The sequence below is a fragment of the Passer montanus genome, unplaced genomic scaffold, assembly GCF_014805655.1.
Source record: "Passer montanus isolate IOZ18808 unplaced genomic scaffold, ASM1480565v1 scaffold19, whole genome shotgun sequence".
Taxonomy (NCBI): Eukaryota; Metazoa; Chordata; class Aves; order Passeriformes; family Passeridae; genus Passer; species Passer montanus.
In genome coordinates this window covers 11,203,365-11,219,317 of record NW_024366480.1, presented here as the reverse complement: position 1 = coordinate 11,219,317, position 15,953 = coordinate 11,203,365, and the positions used below count along the sequence as shown (strand labels likewise).

General features: G+C 40.5%; 1 protein-coding gene across 3 annotated transcripts; it reads left to right on the top strand.

Moving 5' to 3' along the window:
- Positions 1-3,840: 3,840 nt before the first annotated feature.
- Positions 3,841-7,399, top strand: LRRC30 (leucine rich repeat containing 30). Of its 3 annotated transcripts, none has more exons than XM_039706364.1 (2): positions 3,841-5,875; positions 7,025-7,399. In XM_039706364.1, exon 1 carries the CDS (start codon positions 3,940-3,942, stop codon positions 4,966-4,968), a length of 1,029 nt encoding a protein of 342 aa, XP_039562298.1. In that variant the 5' UTR covers positions 3,841-3,939; the 3' UTR covers positions 4,969-5,875; positions 7,025-7,399. The 3 variants fall into 3 exon arrangements, with proteins under 3 accessions (XP_039562298.1, XP_039562296.1, XP_039562297.1); XM_039706362.1 differs by having other exon boundaries at positions 3,841-5,925; XM_039706363.1 differs by lacking the exon at positions 7,025-7,399 and having other exon boundaries at positions 3,841-5,396; positions 5,543-6,743.
- The last annotated feature ends 8,554 nt before the right edge of the window (positions 7,400-15,953 follow it).

The following is a 15,953-nucleotide window of genomic DNA, read 5'->3' as shown; positions in this document are numbered from 1 at the left end:
GGGTTGAATTTCCCAGCATCTCAGAAATGGTAATGCTCAAAGATTTAAAGGATTTCTTCTTATACTAATACATTTGTAAAAATACTGAGACAGAGGAACTATATAAGGTTTTGACTCCATAGAGAACATAAAACTTGTTTCAAAATAAATTATGAACCTATACATGTATGATAATGAAACTATAGGTATCTATTTTAAGCTCAACAATTTAAAAGACAATGACAGGATCAATTTTGCAGCAAAACAAAATTTAAACTTCGTGTGTCGAAATAGCTATGGTTTTATTAAAAGCATGATTCTATCAGATATTTCATTAAAAGCTCAAATTCTATGGAAAAATAGTTATGTGATGATCTCAACTTTTGATTAAAACCAATGCAATTGATTTTATGGCAGGTCCTGCCTGGATGCAGAAAAAAAAAGCAAGAAAATGTATCCCAAGTGCGTTCTACAGACTCAAAACCTGAAGACAAATAAAAGATCCCATAGATAATAGACTGTAACATTCCAGGTCTTTTGTGAACTCATCTTCAGACTTTTTTAGGGCTGCCAATCCTGATTTCTTAAGGAAAAAAATATCTAATAATTTGCATTGTCAAAGAATGTCAGAAAATATAGCTTGTCATTTTTGTCAGCTTACCAGTTTTTTATCATTGTTAATAATGCAGTTTCTTTTATTATACTAGTTAGACTACAAAGTTCTTCAACAAGCTTTGGGTTATTTTTTTCCCTTGAACACTAACATTTTTGTTTAATCTGCAAAGCGATTATCAAGTACACTGTGTCATGTAAAGCCCACCAATTTGGGCTTCCAAACTTGCATGCATGAAATTCATTTCTGCTTTTTGCCAGCCTGTATGGACACAGGTCAGTGCTACCTAAGAACATTCCAAAGGAATGGATCCATCCTCACAGTGCAGCACAGCAAGGGCCAGGGCAGGGCAGCAGGCAACACAGACAAAAGGGAACTGAAAAGTGTTTTAACAAAGCCACTCCAGGACACCAAGAGACAAGGGACTATTTTTGTACAGAATTTTAGTTCCTGAGATGTCCAGATGAGGCCACTGTGGTTTTATTATCTCGATTAAAAGAAAAATTTAATTTGGTTACTTCAGAGTTTCCCATCTCCACAATTGCAAACATACTCAAATTGCCTGTTTTTCTGTTGGAGAACAAAGAATAGGAAATGGTTTGTCTTTTCTCTTTTTTTTGTTTCACACAGTGGTTATGATACTCACAGAGGCAGGAAGGGAACTGGACAATGAGAGCTGCAGATGTGGAATTTCTTTTTAAAATCCTCTTTGCTGCTGTTTGATGTCTGGCAGGCAGTGGAGATACAGCAGGAGATGCTGTGAGGCTGAAGCAGAACAAGCATTTTTCTTTGATAGAGATCCCTCGGTGAAGCTTTCCAGAAACAGCCCAGCCCAGGCTCTGCTGGGCTGTATCAGAGCCTGGTTTCAAATGGACGGTGTGATGCAAAGCCAGGGAAGGATACAGAGTACTTTGGCTGAGTCACGCTGTTAGGAAATGAGGATTTCTGTGGTGAGAAGCCACAGCTGGCACTGCCAAGTCCCCAGGCAGTAAACTCCAGTGTGTTTTGGAGATGGGGACAATGTTCTCATCCAAAAATATCTGGCCAGCCATGGGGGGAGGTAGTGGCTACAGGGATACTGTGCTTCCTTTGGTTTTGTTTTCATTTGTTACTAAAAGTGACCAGCAGAAGAAAGAGCTCTGCAGTGACCATGGGACCATGGTCACAGGTGAGAGCCCAGCCACAGGGAACAAATCCAGTCTCTGGCAGATTCTGGCACATTCTCTGCAGCAGATTCCTCACTTCAGAACTGAAACAAAAAGAAGAGAAATAACTAATCTTACCAATAATCTCTAAAAAGCCTTTTTCTGCCCTTTGCATTTCCCACCACAGAAGAAAAATGCCATGTTCAAATCCATGGGTGCTCTCTGATAATAAATGCATTTTTAACAGCAGCTGGGCTGACACCCCAAAGGCAGAGCTCATGAGGGGCTCATGCTTTCACTTCTCCACCCATTTGGGGTTAAATGCCACATTTTAGGGCCCCATCATACAAGGCCCAGTCTTGCCCAAGCCACAGGGTTTTCCTCTTCCCCCTGAGCATCTCCTCTGCCTGCAGCATCAGGGCTATCTCTGGCACTCTGGGCAGGTGTGGGGATGGTGGGTAACAAGAGCACTGAGTCAGTACGGCTGTGATGGCAATTAGGATAACATTTGTATGTAAACTGACAAATACTGGCAAAAAGCTCTTGTGAGGGAGGGATCTGTGACTCACAGGCTGCCAGCTCACTCTAACCAGATACTACTGGCCTCAGCCTTTTTCAGGCTCACTCAGGCACTCTAGAGAATGCAATATTTCAGCCTCAGCACCAGCTGGTTTTATGCCGCTCAGCCCTGTTCAAAAACAGGTTTTAATTGCGTGGCTCACTCAGCTCCCACCATCTTTTGCACTGCCTACTGTGGTTCTGACTGGTGCAGGACCCCACTCGTCAGACACAACTGCAGGGATGCGCCCCTCTTCCCTTTCTTCCCAAGCAGATGCAGCTCTATGAGGGACCTAAAGCTCAAAGGAGACTTCGTGGTGCTTGGCAGCAAGAAGGGCCTGTGGGATTGACTCCGAAGTGGTTGCTGGAGTGCCTTGACTTCCAACTGCCGTTTTCTGCATAATCCTTTAGCATCGGTGCTAACACAAGGTTTTAAGGTGAGGATCTCTGAAATGAGATGGTAAGGGAAGGTACATCATCACCAAATCTCTCGGAAGGCAGCAACACATCTTCATCACCATGGATTCAATGGAGAGGAAAAGCCCTGAAAGCCTTGCACTATTTGTTGCCATTTTCACCCAGTTTGGATGATACCTGAAGTTTTTGCAGATCCTTTTTATGGTCCCCTTGAGTTTAAACTTAGTGCATACGTATTCCTGTAGCAATACAATTTCCTTTCACCAGCAGAGCTCACTTCAGCTGTTGTTGGGTATTATTATACCTCACTGCTTCCTCTTCCACCAGCCCCTCTATATTGGATCTAAATGTCATTTATAGCTCAAGCTATTTGACTGCTAGTCCCCCTGTACCCCAGAATAGCCCAGGAAGATCTGAAAGTTCACAAGGAAAAGGGACATTAAGAGGCTCCATTTTCTAGAGTAGAAAAGAATCAGACCCCAAAAATCTGGTTGATAGATGTGAAAGTAGCACAGGACATTTAGGACTGAGTAATTTGGTTAGAACTGTGTGGTATGACTGCTCACACTTGGTGCTGTGGGTAGCAAGAAATCATCCAAGTGGGCACAGATACTACTGGGCAAAATGTCACTGCTGCAATGAATTTGGCACCCTTTCTGGAAAGAAAGAGGTCAATCCTCACCGCAAAGGACATATAAAAGCTAGAACTTTTTGTGAACATTATTTTTGTTTAACTTAGCAGAAAACAAGGACTGACATAAAAAGTCTTTATCAGTGTTTTTGCAGCATGCAAAATTTTCTGGTAACTACTTCAGAGATATCAGGAACCAAAATAAAAGTGATTATGAAAACATCCTTTAAATCTGAGCTGAAAGGATGGCTTCTTTGCTCGTTTCCTTCTTTAGCTTGCTTGTTTGTTTTTTTTTGAAATCACTCTTGCTAATTGTCCTGCAGTCATGGTATGTACCAGATAGCCAAGAAAGCTGACATGGTGAAGTTATATACAGCATCCTTGTGACCTTTTTGCAGTGAAGATACATGTCTGTCCAATAAAGCCCAGGCCAAATGACAGTGACAGCTGTCTTGTGGCATTCAGTTTGAATTGAACAGGTTTGCTCACAAGTCAGGAGCAAGTGTTTCATTACAGACTGTGCACCAAGATCAGCATAAGCCCCCAAAAGTGAAACTTTCCCTCAGCAGCTATGGAAACTGTTCCGGTGGACTGAGATGCACTTCACAGGCTCCTCCCTGTCTCCTTCCTTTGACTTTCCCACCTCCAGCAGGCTGTCATCCCCTGTTGGCATTTGCATATTGCAGGGAAATAAAACCTCAGTTCTCTCAGGAGTGAACCAGAGTGTTATGGGAACTGAGCACTCGAAGAACGAGGAGCGAAGGAGCATGGTTTTCCTTAGGAAAGGCCCGAAGCTGCCTGCATGGGAAGATGCCCTTCTGGCAGGGAGAGAGCCCAAGTCACTGCTGAAACGGGGATTGCGTTATGTCAGCTTGAGCCTCATCATGAAAGGGATGACCAGCACACCTGACTTCTTGTGGGGACTGCATGAGGTGCAGAAGCTGAACCTCTCACGCAACCAGCTGGTGGTGATTCCTCCTTCCCTGGGGAAGCTGGACAGGCTGGTAGTGCTGAACTTGGGTGGCAACTGCCTCAAGTGCCTACCTAAGGAGATTGGGCTGCTGAGGAACCTGAAGGTCTTGTTTGTCAATATGAATTGCCTGAAAGAAGTGCCAGCAGAGCTCAGCTTGTGCAGGAAGCTGGAGGTTCTGAGCCTCTCACACAACTGCATCTCACAACTGCCTTTGAGCTTCACCGACCTGACAAATTTGAGGAAACTGAACCTCAGTAACAACCGCTTTGTTCAAATTCCCCTTTGCATTTTCGCCCTGAGAAGCTTAGACTTCTTGCACCTAGGGTCCAACAAGCTGGAAAACATCGCAGAGAGTATCCAGTATCTGGTCAATCTGCAAATCTTTATCGTGGAAAATAACAACATACGCAGTCTGCCGCGTTCCCTGTGCTACATCAGCACTCTGGAGTTACTGAACGCTGACTACAACGCCATACAGACCCTCCCAGATGACCTGTACCTGCTGCGCCGCCTGCGCCGCATTGCCTGGAACCCCATGGACAAAGGGCTCCACATCGCCCACAACCCCCTGTCCCGGCCCCTGCCCGAGGTCGTCGAGGGGGGGCTGGATGCCCTCTTCAACTACCTCAGGGACAAAAAGGAGCACAACTGAGCTTCCGCTGAGCTTGGGATTAAGCCTGTCATCAAGACTCAATCGCATCGGAGAGCTTTCCTGCGCAGGCATTTCCACTTCATAATGCTTGGATTTTGAAGGCTATGGATGGCTTTAGTAACTGTTGGAGGAAAGCAAGTAAAGTATGATGGTCTTGATTAAGTGTGGGAAGAGCAAACTTTCTAAAAATAACCACTTCTGTAACCTTCACTGTTGTGGTACTTGGGGGTTTTTATAGAAAAAAAAATACAACAGAGCTGTGATAAAATATTTGCTCTTCATTTGACAGAAACAAATTAAAGCAGACTGCCAGACATGCAGAAATGTGCATTTGACAGCTATTAGGCTGAAGAAATATTAATATTTGTTAGACTTTCTCTCTGTGATTGCAATTGCATTTCTACTCCTGCTCAGTTCTTCATAAACAGGTAAACCACAACGTAAACAAACACTGCTGTCCAAGTGAATCTCAAGAAAAATGTTTGCTTTTGGCAGTGAATGTATCCTGAGCTATATTAGCTCACAGACAATATATTGCTGGTCAGTTCAATACCATTTGTTGTTTACCCCACAGCTGTGTTCTGGCCTGTATAAATTACAGGTAGAGATTGCCAGTGATGAGGCAATTTGCCAGCTCTTTGGAAGCAGATCCCAAACGTCCCCAGAGCTCCTACTTCCCCTGGTGAGACGAGCAGCCCTTCACATGGAGCCTCCCAGGATGCTGAGAGCAGTGCTTCACATCAGCTGGGAGCAGCATCTGCACAGAGCACAGAAAGGACTGTGGCTTCTTCCCTGACACAAAGGATGGAGTTGCTCATTGCTAGATGTACAACTGCTCTCCTTTCCCCCATCCCTGCAATCCAAGCTATGGAGTAACTTTACTCAGGAGGCAGTACATCTCCTAAAGGTGAAATATTTCTTTCAGGAAAAGCAGCATCAACCCAGTCATCACCTTAAGTAAGAGCTTCAAAAACAAATAGTTATTTCTGGGATTTTCAGTATCAGCCAGTAGCGTAAAAGCCAGGTCTTATGTGGTTTCTCATATTGATCTTCTGTGAATGTCCGTCATCAAAGTTTTAGCTGGTAATAAAGAGGCAGTATGAAAGAGCTGTTAACAATTTATGCAACTTGGGGCTTTTTTGTTCCCTCACACCAGTATAAAACAGAAGCAGCTCTGTTGAAATCAGTTGAGATAAACGCTTGTAATGGGAGTATAAGAGAGGAATGAGACTGTAATTATTGAGCTAATTATGAGTATTCAAAGCCATTTTTAAAGTGCTTCCTATGTCAAATCTCAGGAATCGATTATTTTCTAAAACTTAATTTCTTCAAAATTATGAAAGGCTGTGAAAGACTGATCCTGCTTCTAGTGAAGTTAATGGACAGTGCCTGGCTGAGGGAAAAACTCCTCAGCAGAGGTAGGAGCAGCCTGATAACAGCAGACAATTATGTAACTCATAGATACATGTGAGTAAACACAGCACCTTTGGTCACACTGACATTATTGGTGTGATATTGAATGCCAGCAATGAGGAATCGGTGCTCACAGAATATTCCACCCTGGGTCTGCCTGCTTGGGTATTTTATTGTGTTGGATTGTTTTGTGTATTATTTGTTATCTTAATTGAGAATTTCAGTGTTAGGCCCAGAAATCAAAGTCTCCAAGTGTGCAGTCAAAGACAAATCCTATGTTTCTAGCAAACATGAAACAATTTTGAAGGTTTTTTTTGCTCAAGCATTAAGAAAACAAAGCAATAAAACAAATATTTTGTGAATTTTTGTTACTTAGTATATGCTTCAAATGCAAATGTATTTTATGTGTAGCTTTACATATATTTATTTCACCCATGAAAAATTCCAAGTTTTTAATGAACAATGCATCTAACAAATTAGTATGTGATTCCATTAGCCACAAGGAATAAAGCTGCAATTATTTTTAGAAATACCAACAGATAATTCTTGGAGGGGATTAGGGTCAGATTATTAACTTTTCTAAATGCCCATTTCATATCCCTAAGTCTGGTATTCATGTAAACACTGCAATATTGCTTTGCAGGAAAATTAGATGCCTATGGCATTAATCACCTGAAAAGATTTTCCACATGTCAGTACCCTGGATTATATGACACTGGATAGCCTCTGATATGATCTGACTAGAAGAGGTATGCACGGTAATTTACATGGAAGATATGAGGCTGGACTCTGTGTGTTCATTTGGATACCGCTACGAGGGTGAGAAACACTGAACAATTCAAGAAAATGATCTCCAGACAGAGGATTAAAAGGCGAATTTGACATAATCAAATGCATCTGCAAAAGCAGTTATAATATGAAGTGCAATACCAATAATTTAAAACTAAATTATTCAATTGAATAATAATGACCTTTTACTCAAGCTAATAAACCTTTGCAAGCATATGAAACACATAAAAGTGACTGCCTTTTTAAACAGAATAATAAAATTGATTAAATAAATGGTGCTCTAATGTATAATTCAGATTTTACCATTAAGAAAATAATTTCTACTGATCTGCTTTAGTATTTTTTTCATTCCTCAGTCAAGGCCCCTACAAATACCTTTCTCATAGATACAGAAAATTATATCTTGTGACAGGGTAGTGTTCTGAATTCTTCATGTAAAAAGACAAGACTGTATGCCACTGTTATTGTATAGAAACATGCATGAAAGGCAAATAATGACATATGTATTTGCATCTGAGTGGGAGGAAGATAGAAGAGGCAAGCAAGGGCACAAGAGGGAGATAGAATCTGTAATGTCACGTGCTGGCTCTAGTTTTGAGCAGGGCATTAGAAAAGAATTGGTGGATCTCAGTGTTGTCATATGATATTAGCTGTGCAGATGACAGGGGAAAAGGAACTGAAAGGCTGCAGGGCCTGTAGTCATATCTCATCATCCATGACAACAGTACCACTTCTGTGTGTATCAAATGATACAAGTTTAATTTTATAACCTTTCAGAGGACTGCATGCAGAATATTACTCTTGTTTCTGGTAAGCACTAAAGTTTTCTCATCCTAAGCCCCACAGCAGCATAACTTTTGATGCATCTATTATTTTTGGTAGTGGTAGTGCTCTTCAAAGGAATGGAACATGTGGGATCCACTCATGGAAAGAATCCTTTCCTGGCACAGTGGCTTTTCTATGGCTGTCACTCAGAGAAGCTCTCAAGGTTCTTAGAAAAACTCTTGAGGTGGACAAAAGAAAGGGAGAAAAACAAGAACAAAATAGAAAGAATACAGTCAGGGGTCAAGTTGGTTGGGATAAATGTAATATACAATAGGGCTATAGAATCTACTTCTCAGCCGTCATTTGGTCAGATCTGATGAAAAGGCTCCACCTATTCCTATTTTAAATTGGAAAGAAAGCTGCATTCTGTGTAAAATTTAAAGTCTAGTCAGCAAGCAAAGCCTTTGAAAACTACAAGGCTTCAGGATTTTGGCCTAACCAAAGTCAGTGATTCAGCCTTCGACTGAAATAAAAAAATTTTCTTCTGAAGTGTTGCACTACCACCTGACTGGAAGTTGATGCTGAAATATCTTGTACCTACTGCTCTGAGGCAAATCACCAGCACTGGCACATGGGCCAAATTCTTAATGCCACTTGTGACTGGTAAATTCCCAAACACATTGCCTCGCCCCAGCAGCCACTTGGGGCGTGTCACCTGGCCAGGAACACCACTCCATTACGCGAGCAAAGCAGCAACAACCTACAAAGACCAATTTCCAAGATGCAGCATTTCAAAACAGCTTTCTGAGTCCAATTGAAACATCTTGAAATTCAGATTTAAAAGTTTGTGATTATTAATCCAGATGAAAAATATGTCAACTTTTTATTTTGGCCAACTTGCCAATATTTTCTCCATACTTTTTTTCATTTCCATCAAAATCCTCCTTTTTTGTCAACATAAAGAATAGTTTCTAGTCATTTTACTATAAGAATATGCATTCTGCAAGTTTAAACTTTCTGGGACATAAATAAAATAATTTTTTATTATGCTACAGGTAGCTTCAGGAAACCAGACCTCTCAGCTAATAATTTTAAATCAGTGAAGGAGGAAAAAATCTAAAAAAATATTACATTGACTCTGGAGAGATTTGGACTTGTTATTTACTTTACTAGGCTGGTACATTACTTGTAAAAACACAGCACATAAGTTTTTAAATTAGAAAAATCATTGATACTTTAGCTTATTTCCTTAAACAATGAAGAAGAAAGACTCAAAGACCTTCTTGATTTCACCAAATTTCAAGAGTAAATTTGCTGCACAGTCTTCAGACAGCAGTTCTTGAGTAATTCAAGGAGTGTTTTGAACTGCCTGGCACAGTTCTAATTACTACGCATGAAAATAATTTTGTAAAAATAAAATATATTATAATTCATAAAAGACTGAGAAAACATGTATATTATTGTGCTGCATGTTCTTCTTCCATTCTTACATATGGGAGCTGAAATCTTGAAATAGTTACAGATGAAGGAAAATTCTGACTCTAGAAGGGCTTGTATTTATATGAGATTATATACTCTTCCCATTTTATATGTGGCAAAACCCAGAATTAAGACCTCAGTAAATGTTTAAATGAGAATAAGGCTTTAGATATATTGGTACAGAGGTAGGCTTTAATACACACGTGTGGAGTAAGTCTGAAAATCCTTTTATAAAATTGCATGATCATTCCTCTGTACAAGTAAGATGCAGAATAATAATTACAAAAGATGACCCTCCCTTACTGATTCCATACATTTGTCTGTGGTGCAACAAGAGCCAACCAACCTTCAAAAACCACCCCTCAGCACTGCCCAGCAGAACCAATACCATCCTGCACCAGTACAGCTGCCTACAGCACAGGACTATTTTGCAGGCTTTAATGACAAAGCCTGAAATTTATACTCCAATGTATGTGGAGTCACATCATGCATGGCTAAAAAGGTGGTTTCCAGCAAAGCAGGAAGTGTATCAACAGCTTCAGAAAAGGTCACTGCAAATTATGCTGCCTCATAAAGTGAGCTTACCCAGGCAGAGTGAAAAGAAGACCAAAGGGCAGAGCTATATGATTTCCTAGGGCTCAGAGGAGTTTCAGATACCATAAATTCATTGATGGAAAGCCTGCTTTTAATTTATACTTTCCAGACATTAAAAACCAAAAATTAATCCTTTGATACAACTCTCTGAGGGAAATATGTATTGCTTCATTTTCTTTCTGCTCTCCAGCCTTTGCATCATTGGCATGTTCACAGAAGCAATGAATTGCTTTTCTCCTCCTGCAAAGGCAGCATTGCCACGTGTGGCTGAGTGTCAAAATGTAGGGAGGGTTTTATCTCTCATTCTCCTTGCAAGGGGTGCAGGACAGAGGAGCCTGACAGGCTCCACTGGTGACAGGATGAGTAACATACCCCAAACTGGTGTCATGCTCACGACACCAGCTTTATGCATTTGCCTTCAAGGTATCAGGCAAGGCAGTGGTTGTTCTCCAGACACTGTTTCCATGGCTGATTGGGAGAGATGGATACAGAGAGCTCCAGGTTATCTGCACACTAATCTAAGCATGTGAAGTAAGGCCAGTGAAGCTGTAGGGTACCAAATGCCTTCCTTTGCCTGGCCTTCCTTGCCTCTGCAGCATGTGAGCAGAGGGCACAAAGCTTCATCTCTTAACACAGTATAACATTCAGATTTGCTGAGATATGTCAGAGAAACAGCAACACACCTACATTGCCCTGTGACAAATGTTTTTGATGTCAGAAAATCCTTTCTCCCTAGCTATCAAAATGTTCCACCTCAAAACAGGTGTAAGCAGATGTTTAAAAGCACTCTTGTATTTTTTAGAAACAGCATTCCAAAATCAGCTAAAAGAAACTACCAAGTGAGTAACAGCAAAACTGTTATAGTAAAAAATTGCTTCCACCTAGAAAATATGGTTATTATCATTACACTTTCCTTGCTTGTTCTCTATCCTTTTTTTTTAACATAATGAAAGTCTCTGTATGTATATATAGGTTTCTGTACTGGCTCATGCATGTATACATACTTTTACTACAGGAAACAATGCTGGGTATTATTGGTTCCTAAATTGTTTGTGTAAGCAGAGAAGTCTCTCCGGTGTAGAGTAATCTAGTGCCCTGTGAATGGCACTGATAGGAGAGCTGAAGAATACAGAAGAGTAAAACCTTCACTTTGGGAAATTCATTCAACCAAGTGTGACTTGGTTAAGATAATGCCTTCCCACAGCTATTGCTATGCACAGGGGTCCTCTATATCTTTCAGCACACTTATGTTCTCTTTCCAGTTTGAAAATAGCACTGTGAAGAATGGCATTTGTGTGTTCTGTCTACCTACAAATGAAGCCATAAAAATAACAACTTTGGGTTCAATTCATTAAATGAAATCTCTCTGACCACGTGTGTGTATGTGTGCCTTTGTGTGTGTATATGTTTGGAGGTACTTGGGAGGTCATTACAATGCTTTGCAATGTACTATATGAAGAATATGTATGAACCAACTGAGAAGCAGCATATTCTGCAGCAAATAAAATGCTGACAATTAAGCATCTAAATGGGACTTATACATATGATGGTTAATTATGTTGCTTTTGAATTACTTACACATCAGTTTTCCTCTGTGTTTTTTACCATTAGATATCACAAAGTTCTGTGGCATTTTTTATCAATCTATGTGGGGATTTAAAATATGGAAGAATTCACATTTGGTCTTTTTTTTAAATTGATCGATAATCATCCAAGAAGACAAATTCATTTTCTGTCACTAAAGGTTTTGTAGCCGTCACAGTAAACAATTTGAAATGTGTTCTTTATCCCATAAAAGAATAAGTTAAACTCTACACAGCCTGCTTGTCTAAGAAAAATGTATATATCTGGATGCTTCTGGAGTCCATCCAGGCTTGGATGTTTGTAGAAGACTCAAGTGGAATCTTCACATTAAATTCATGCTGCTCCTAGAAAAAGTTGATACAAAATTTTATTTAACTTTAGAAGAACTTTAGTAGGTGACTGTTTGTAAAAAGTTGATGTTTGTCTTTTAACCCTGCCAATCAATATCCATATTTTATTTGGGTGAGAAAATACAACAGTCTTTACTATGAATCTACATAGCCTCTTCTTATATATATAGGTGTAAAATCATAAAGCCAATATCTCACAGGTTCCCAGCACTGCATTTTCTAGTCCCCTCCCTGTTGAGGAACAGAGATTGCCCTGGTCTAAATGATGCCCCAGAGACTGGAAAACAGAAAGGAAATGAATGCTCTTAGAACTGGTGAATTTTTGGTTTCACAAAGCTCATGTCAGACATAGATTTAATTAATTTATCATTTGGCTCAAAGTTATGAATTTACAGCAGTTAAGATATTTCATCTTTCTTGGACTAGCATGCTGATATGGGAGTGTATTGGTGAGAAAATTCATCCAGCATGTCCAAATCATCATAGGGACACCAGCCTTAGGGGAGAATGTGGAAATTCACTCAGAATTCTTCTTGATGTATCAGGTGTCCATTAGAGAGGCTATTTAATGTTCTTTAGCAAGGCTAATACATTGCAAAGCAGTGACATTTCAAGACTTCTCCATAAAGCTAATAGCCTTTCTCAGAAAGTAATTTTCACATTTACATCAATTTAGCACAGTCTAGATTTGGATAAAGACAAGCATCGCTTTTCTCTGGCCAGTGTTGCCAGGGTGATGATCACCAAACTGTCCCAACACTCCTTCCTCTCTTGTACACTCCCAAACCAGCAGCTGGCTATTCTGAGAAGGACTTAAGCCTTGTGTGCACATTCAACAGCAAATGCACTGCAGAAAAGCCCCACAGCTGCTTTGCCACAGTTGAGCTAAGCAACCAATTATTTTAAAATATCAGATAATTAATAAATACAAAGAAGACAAAGGAAAAGGATTACAACTTCACAGGATGTTACCAGACATTTCATCACTGTAGCAAGAAGCCAGGAGAACTGATGTAAATCTCCTGTAGCTATCTGCATTTTCCCATTAATTCTGTTGCTTTTTCCTTTCATTTGTCCATTCTTTTTTGAGTATGCTTTCTCTCTCCTATTGCTCCCCACTCTTCTCCTTTTTTTTTTTTTTTTGTTTTCTCTCTTATTTCTAATTTCTTATTTCTTATTAATGAGTTTCAACACTTTTAATTAAAGTTGACTGCTTGACTGATGCCAGTTCAACCCTCCTTTTCTGGATTTGGCATCCAAATCAAGTTAATCATTAGTAGAGGCCTCTCTTCATTAACTACACAGAGGGATAACAAAAACAAAAACAAACAAACAAAAAAAAAGACAAACAAAAATGATAAGCGAAAAATTAAGAACAAACTTAACAAACTTCAGGGAGCAGCAACCAGTCTGAAAAGCAGAGCATACTTTCCACTTAGTGCCATTTTTCTGTGTCCCTGTGCCTCCTAAATCCTCAGTTTCCATTATGATTCTAGATGGACATTTATCCTAACCAGCTCCTGAAGGGTCATTGCAATGTTAAAGGCATAGGAAAGTGTCCATGCACTACCATGAAGAAACAAGAAGTCCTGTCCTCTCTTGACATTCTCCAGAGATCCCCTTCTGTTTCGCGTGAAGCCCCCTATAAATTCACTGTCCCTGTTAGTTTGGAAGTGAGGAATTTTGGACCCCTGTTGTCATATTGCTACAGAATGATTTAGAAACACATAAAACAAGAACAGATTCTGTTGTCTAGCCCCAGATTTTACCATGTGCTATAGACAGTGAGATTTATGTCTAGTTCTCCCTCTCTGCTGTAAAAATATGCCTGCCTCCCTCCCTTTAGTGTCAGTCCTATAAAAGGGAAGCTGTAGTCTGAAGCTGTAGCAACAATGCATAGCCACAATTACAAAGAGCACTAACGATTATCCTGTTCACAGAGAGATACTCACCTAAAATTCAGGACAGGAGGAAAATAAGTATAATAAAGAAAGGAAGGAGAACAGGATCCAGTAAGGAGGTACAAATTTGCTTGCATGGTTTGGATAGACCTTGTTTCTGTGCATGTGAGGTGTGAAGCTCAGAACTGCTCTGCCATGATTGTCAGATGATTTTTTTGGTGGGGGGAGGGGGTCTCCTTGCATGAGGTATTCACCCCAACAAAACAGGACCAAGGGAACAGCTCCTGTCAGCTTCTCTGCACTGCTGAGAACAGTGGGGGCTGTAGGTGTGCAGCAGTGAAGGGGGATGGACCAGGGTACACAGTCTGTTATGGCATAAGGTGCAGTAACAGCATAATAGTAAAATCTGTTCACTGGAAGTTCTGGAAGGAATCAATCAGGGCAGAAAACAGTGCTCATGCTTACTGCTGGGTGCCTGAAGGTGCATCTGGTTCCTTGCAAGGTGGTGCTGCATCAGTTTTACATTTGAAGGAAGGACACAAAAACTCTTCTGCCTCTGAGGAGAACCTCCTGTTTCAGGATGCATAGAAACTTGGGGGTAGATCTGACCTGACTATGACAATTAGTTATAAAATCTCTTCTCAGCCTGACACCACAGAATATAAATCAAACCACTCTACAGTATCACTGAACAAATGCAGTTAGAGTTCTATTACATAAAAGCAGGGAAATAATATGACTCGAAGGACATTAATACATTATACTCATTACATGGTAGTTTGATGTCAAATATATTAAATATTAAGCAAAATATAATAATCCCTCTAGTAATGTAAAAATGTTCACATTTTTAATCTAGAGATCTCACTGATGAGGCATGATTGTTCAACATCCTAGAAGGCAGCTTTCTAAATTATGCTATTCCCTGTGGCAAGTGCAGGACAGATCACAGACTTAATGGAAGGAGCATTTTCATTTTCCCTGTTGCACAATGGGATTTACATTTCAGCCCTCCAGCAAGCAGAGTTACTCATGATACCTTCTAAATTAGTACCACCTTATAAGTTGCACTCAGGATACCTCCTAAATTAACAAGTAATACATTTAGGAATCCCTGAAAGGCTCATTATCTCCTGTCTAATATATTATTATCACTGTATATAATTTCTGACACAGTGTGCCCACGCCTTCTTCTAGTGAAAGATTCCCATAGGTTAAGTAGGGCATTGTAGAGGTCCATTTCTGGCTTCCCATTATACCTCTACATCTACAGAGGAATTAAGGATAACTGCAAAAGAATAATTCCTCTGGCCTTTCAGTTTATGTACTTCTGTACCTCCAGAATGACAGCAGAAGTGCTGGTCCATTATGTTATCATTTCTATTTGATGGTACAAAAATAAATGCTGTATTCATAGCCCCATCTTCAGATGAAAGAGAGCTGTCATTCCAAGTCTGGGATATCTGCTTCCATATCCCAAGCCCTCCTGTCTGTTTTAGGTACCTACATTGATGAAGTCACCTTTGAGCTGCTCATGCACCTCTGCTATCATGAGCAGTGTTACTGCTCATGATAGCAGCAGGAAACAACACGGGGAGAAGAAATGCTGATATTACAGTTCCCGTTGGGAAGAAGCTGCTCATTAATATGCTCTCAGGCTGTCACACTTTGAGATGTTGGTCAAAGGTGTTTGCAAAGCTGAAAATCAAGGAATGTACACCTCTTCAGCCTTGTCTGCGCTAAGAATTTAACTCATTGCTGACAGAACACAGCAGCAGCTAAAGCAGCATGCACAGAGGTTTAGCCAGGGCATGGAGGTATTGCTAACAGCTTAATAATACACCATTCCCAAACCTTGTTCTGAGTTCCCCCCCCTCCACCCCTCATCTGTTTCTACCCCAGAACATGCCTGTGGCACTGGGATTCAGTTGCTTCAAAAGGCTTTGTTCACTTAACATCAGTGTCAGATGTCTTCATCCCACAGAGAGGGCTGCTGGCAGCAGAAAGCTGTTCCTAGGCAAACTGGATCCCTGCAGGCATTTGCTGTGACAAAGGCACCTGAGACTGGGCCTGGCCATCCTCGGCTTGCAGGGGTTACAGCCATTCCTCA